Consider the following 6,313-nt stretch of genomic DNA (forward strand, 5'->3'; position numbering starts at 1 on the left):
GAGCAAGAGAGATGCAGGTTGTGATAGATTGTAGCAGGAAGAGTTTCTAGAAGAAGAACAAACTTATTTGTAATTCTGTTGCGAGCCTTGAGGTCACTTGGTACTTGTGATAACATCTTAGTTGGTACTATGTATTTGTTATGCCATAAACCTGAGTTTTCCCTATTCAGGGTACACTGTATATATTTTTTAATTTGCTTCTCCCCTTTTATATCTTTGGTCCTCAGATTTATTATATCTAATATTCATGGATGTGAGTATGTTTCAGAGAATATTGAAGGTCCTTAAAACGTTTCTAGATCTTGAGCAGTATGTTGTAAATTAATTTGTTTAGAAATGAAAAAAATTGTTTCAATTAAGATACCATACTTACTCCCATAGTTAATTTTTATTGAAAGATAACATAAATATCCAAAGTTACGTAGCTAGTGAACAGGATAGGACCAAAATTTGTACCCCAATCAACTGTCTCCTGAACCTGTGCTCCTAATCACATTTGGTTACGTTGGAGTCACTTTCCTAGAGGAACAAGATTTGAATGTCAAGCCAGGTTCTTGGTTTTTTGTACTAGAAAGCAACAATAGCTCTTACAGATATACACTTTTAGTTTTTGAGACGCAGGTAGCTCATGAGACATCGGGAGATTGCAAAATGAATACCTTTTGGCATGTTGAGGTTGTGACAATGTCTTTATATAGATTTTATGTTTTTATTAGTTTGAAAAATGCTTAGCACAGACTGAAAACTGAGGTTTTCAGATGTTGATATGTCATAGCAAATTGAAGTATCTTTCCTGAAGTGCATTACCAATAAAATTGAAGCAAGCGGTCTATATTGTAAAATATTTTATGTCTTCTATGATTTATAGTGTAATAATTTTTCACAATTTTCTACCAACTTAACAGTTTTCCCAAAATTAAAGACTTTCTTTTCTGATTGCAAATGATATGCATTATTATAAAAACAAACAAACAAAAAGCAAGCATTAAACATGTTTAACAGTATAAAAAAGTCAAAAATCATCTGAAATCCTTCCAGTTAGAAAGTAACCACTGGTTAACATTGTGGTAGACACAGACACCTGGAGATACAAATTCTTTGTTACCTTTGTGTGTGAAAAATATCTTCTGGTTAATGATTGGCTTTTTTTTAATGGTTACTTTTAATGAACAGAAATTATTGATTTTAATATTAAATATGGTAGGAATTCAGTTTCATTCCCTATACTCTAAATATGGAACATTAGTTTTACAAGCACCATGTATTTTTTTATTTTTATTTTTTTAAATTAGGGAATGGTGTGCTTTTCCAGGACCCATCAACTCCAAGCCAAGTAGTAGTTTTAATCTAGTGATAGAAGGCACAGCTCAGTGGCCCATACGGGGATTGAACTGGCAACCTTGGTGTATGAGCACTGTGCTCTAACCAACTGAGCTAACCGGCCGCCCCAGCACTGTGTATTTTAAAATTCAAATTTTCCCTCACTTTTGGTCTGTTCTGTACAAATTTAGAACCAGTTTATTAAAGTGCTCTCCCAAATGCGTGGTATATTTTTGGAATTGCATTGCACTATTACATCAATTTTAGGGAGAATTGATATCTTTATGATACTGAGTTTTTAAAATCACTGAATATGGCATAACTTCCCTTTTATTTGTCTTACGTCTTCCAATAAAATTTCATACTTTTCATGAAGGTTCGCATATCTTTTGTTAGACCTATGACTTAGAACAGAGTTCATCAAACTATGGCCCATGGGCCAAATCTGAGTGCCTCCTGTTTTTGTAATGTCTATGAGCTCTGAGAATGCTAGCTAAGAATTTTATAAATGGTAGGAAAAAAATCAAAAAAAGAATAATATTTAATGACGTGGAAATTATATGAAACTGAAATTTTAGTGTCCATAAATAAAATTCTGTTGGCGCATTATGTTCATTCAGTTAAGTATATGTCTACTTTTGCACTACAAGTGGCAGAGTTCATTGTTTCAAGAGATGGTAATGGCCTGCAAATCCTAAAATATTTTACTGTCTGGTCCTTTATAGAAGAAGTTTATCAACCCCTGACTTAGAATTATTATTTGTTTATGTATCACGGTGTCTTTGTGTGTTTGGGTGGAGGTGGTGTTTCAGCCTCCCTTTCTTTACCTGTATTTCCAATTCTGATAAGACAAACGAATGAGTCACTGTTAGCAAATGTGTTGCATTCTTTAGATTTGTGTGGGCAGAGAAGAAGGTTGAAAACTATTGATATCATGTTTTATATAATAATCACTGTACCTGTGTTTTGATATTTTGCATTTCAGAATTTACTAAAGTATAACTTAATTTGCTTATTAACTGATTTTCTGTTTTGTAGGAAATTAAGAGAGAGACAGAATCCAAGGATGACAATTTGCCCATCAGACGGGAAAGGCATGGGAATGTAGCAAGTCTTGTACAACGAATAAGCACCTATGGACTTCCAGCTGGAGGAATCCAGCCACATCCACAAGCTAAAAACATTAAGAAGAGTATGTAAATAACTAATTTCCTGTTTAATTAAGTCAAGATGGAAGTGTGTCTTGTAGCTGTTCATAAATTATATTAAGAAAAATTAGCTCTACCTTTTGCAGCAGACTGCAGAAACTTACTACTTATTCTTATGTTACCTGTTACTGGCCCATGTAGCCATTCTTCATGTGATAATCAGCATGAGCTGCTGACAACTATCTGTGGGGATTCTAAATTAAAATATGAGGTATTTTCTTCTTCTTAGTGTTATAGGCTCTGCCGAATAGTTAACACTTTACCTTAAATTCATTTTAATATTACTTATTTAATGAGATGCTTAAATGTCTGCTCATCCTTAAGCACTATAGACACAAGAATTTTGATAGTACATTTCTTTAGTGGTTAGACATTTGAACCTATGTATTCAATTTTCCAACATAATTGGTCCAAGAGGGTGCCTTTTAAGTATTGGGTACTCTGTAGGTATGTGAGGAGAATAGTTTGGCAGAGAGGGAGAGCATCATTCTTGAAATCACACATGAGTTAGTCTGTCTTATTGTCTTAGATCATTTAAACTCTTGAGTTTTATTTTGCTGGGATGAGAAAGTGGTAAAATAGACAGGTAATATTGCTGTCCGCAAAAGAACTTATCATCGTGGGAAAGACATAAAAAAGTATTAAACATTGAACATGTACAGAGAAGTACAGATAGATACATGGGAGCAGATAGCATTTTAACACAGTAAAACCTGAAGCTCCTTGAGAGATTGAATACTGATTCCTGTGTTCAATTTGATTTAATAAGTGTAAATGACTGTTTAACCATATTTATCTTAGTTCAGTGTCTTTGATATTGTGGTCTTTAAATCCCTTGTGGTACCTCGTACTCTACAGTAAAGACATTTCGTTTACATACGTTTCACAAATGTAAGGAAAATGTGTGGATTTTATAATCTTCTTGTATTTCAACCTGTAAACTTTCTATGCTACTGTCTGAAGTTTGGAGAAATGTCTACTTTCTAGGTTACATAAACCCTTTGTTTATTTTCATAAAATAAGACCAGATTTTCATAAAAATGAAATGGATTTCATGACACGGAGACAGGCCGATTAAAGGGTTGTATGTGTTCTTTATTTCCTAGTAAGTGCAACATACAAACAATCTTCAGGTATTACCCACACTGCTTTCAGCCCACTGGCTGAAGGTGGACAGGTTTAGTAGTTCTAATTGTCCTGGAATCTGAAATTCTACTTATTTAGAGATGGGGAAATAGATAACAGAGAGTATGTCCACATCCTATAGGTCAGGTGAAGCTCTATATAGAATTTTTGAACACAAGAAATTTTAGGCCCTTGGAAGGGCTATTTATAACTCCTGTATATTGTAAAATCCATTTACCACTTTTTTTTTTTTTTTTAGCTTCTCTGACATATAGAGAGATAAGCTTCTTCTTAAGTAAAGGCTAGACCAAGGGCTTCAAGGTTGTTAATATTTTAGCCTCCTTATAGGAAAGGACATGCTAAATTTTACCTTCCTCAAGAACACGTGTCATAATTCCTTTTCTTGTAAGAAAGAAAAACCATTACGTAGTTGGTGCCAAGAGACTTGCTTTTTTTCCTAAGGATCTTCTAAGGATCTTGTTTTTAAGGGCATGTGCTGCAAGGACTAAATTTGTCGTTTGTTGCTAGCTAACATTTAAAACAGGGTGCAGGTTGTTTTTGCTTTCATGTTGCTTTTCCAGGAAAAACAAGCCTATGTTTTTTTTAAATGTGATTTTTTTTGTGTGTGTGTTACTGTTAGTTTGCATCATATCCTTAATTCACAAAATAGACCAGTTCTTCAAAACTGGTTCATTGTAATATTAAATAGTAGTGAACACTACTAACCAATACTGTTAATAAAGTATTTTAAAATACCGTACCTTAAAACCATTATAAAGGTTAATAATGATAAACATTGCAGAGTGAATATTCAATTTAAATCTCTGTCTGCCAAGACAAGTGAATCTGTATATGTTGAATTTTGTTAAGCAACTAAAAAGGACAAGTTCAATAGATAGTATGATGTTAACTATCTGGAAACTGTACTTGTTAGCTATTGTTCTCTAGTCTCCAAAGCCAAAAAAGTGTTGGCTTTTTTGTGAAGTCTAGTCATAAAGCCATTGCATGTTAAGTTAAAACATGATAACTTCTTTGGTAAAACAAACATATATTTTCTAGAGCAAGCACAGAATAATTTCGGTTACACAGGACAAAGTTGACTACTATAAGTTGCTAAAGTTATAGAAGAGAACAAATTTACACTTCTCATAGCAAAAATAAGTACAAGTCTCACGTTACTGCTAAGACTCTTGTAAAATCAGGCACAAAGATAATGGTGTAGAGTACTTAAAGAGTCAAGAGTTGACATCTTTCACCATCACAACTCTATAATAACGTTCAGTGTGGAATATTAGTAGATATTTAACTTTATGTTTGAAAAAAATGGATTCCAGATGTGAATCTACTCTTGGCATGTGTGAGGAGACATCAGTGCTTGTAACTGTATTATTAGTGGAAACTAATGCTGCAGAAGTGATTTTTCATCTAGTTAATAATTATTTTGAATGTAAAAAGTACATTGACGTTGATGCTGATAGATCACTAGTAGGTGTACCCAAAGAGATGATACTGTTAAAGGAAAAATTAGTTGACTAGAACGCCAATCGACACAGTGTATCATTCCTAGAAAACAGTTGGTAGCAAATACTATGTATTCTAATTGAGTTAGCAGTGAACAAAATAATGAAAATTCTGAATAGCATCAAAACATGGTCACTGACAATACATCTTTATAGCTCACATTAAACAAAAAGGCACATTAGTTCAGGCTCTACTCTTTGACATTAAAATATTCTGACTCATAAAAGGAAAAAGACTCATTCAAATGACTCCTCCCCAGTACAGCCTCTCGAATGAGGTAGGGTGTTCTAACTTTCTATTTTATTTTGAAAATTTCAAAATCTTACAGAAAAGTTGAAAGAATAATTGTGCAGTGAATATGGTATACCCTTCACCTAAGTTTGCTGTTAACATTTTGTCACATTGACTATCTCTATATCTATATACATATATTGTACAAAATACGTTTTTTCAACTGAGTCAATTGAAAGTACATTGTAGACATGAAAATGCATTTCTAATCATATGATTTTTTTCTTCATGATAGTGATAATGATATTTTCTAATGTTTTGATTGTCTTAAACAAGTGGCATGTCTCAGCAATATAGCTGAAACCTTGAGCAGCTTGAATCTTTCATTTAATAACCTAAGTATTATGATATTTTTATTGCTGAGGGTAAGAAATAATACTTAAAAAAGATTCAGCCATATAGCGAATGGCTCAATCACTGTTTCTTAATATTTGATGATTTTCTTTGTTTACTGGAGGAAGAAATGGATAAAATTTATTTTTGAGAATAGAAAAATTTAAATGCTGCAGTAAAACCTGAAGTTATACTTTCCAGAACCAAATGGAACCAAAAGTGGATCAGGAATCCTTTTGTTGCTATCTCTGAAAATTTAGCACTCAGTATCTCAGCTTCTGAGTGTAGTATGCTCTTCATTTTACTTTTGATGGAAAGATTTTGATGGAAAGATTGAAAACAGTAATCTTTAGTGAGAAATGGTTCCATAGGGGCCGGCCGAGTGGCTCAGTTGGTTAAGAGCTCGCTCAAGAGTTTGAGCTCTGAGCAACAGCGGTTTGAGTCCAGCCCGAGCTGAGCAGCCGCTGAGCTGCCAACAGGTAGCAGGATAGCTCAGCTAAAAAAAAAAAAAAAGA

General features: G+C 33.5%; 1 protein-coding gene across 1 annotated transcript in view; it reads left to right on the forward strand.

The window, feature by feature from the left end:
• CD2AP (CD2 associated protein) overlaps nucleotides 1–6,313 on the forward strand; it is a 102,231-nt gene that overhangs the window by 35,218 nt on the left and 60,700 nt on the right. Inside the window, exon 3 of the mRNA XM_019667536.1 lies at nucleotides 2,359–2,512. Coding sequence (XP_019523081.1) covers nucleotides 2,359–2,512 — 154 coding nt within the window. The remainder of the gene's footprint in view (nucleotides 1–2,358; nucleotides 2,513–6,313) is intronic.

Source organism: Hipposideros armiger, unplaced genomic scaffold, assembly GCF_001890085.2.
Source record: "Hipposideros armiger isolate ML-2016 unplaced genomic scaffold, ASM189008v1 scaffold_499, whole genome shotgun sequence".
NCBI lineage: Eukaryota > Metazoa > Chordata > Mammalia > Chiroptera > Hipposideridae > Hipposideros > Hipposideros armiger.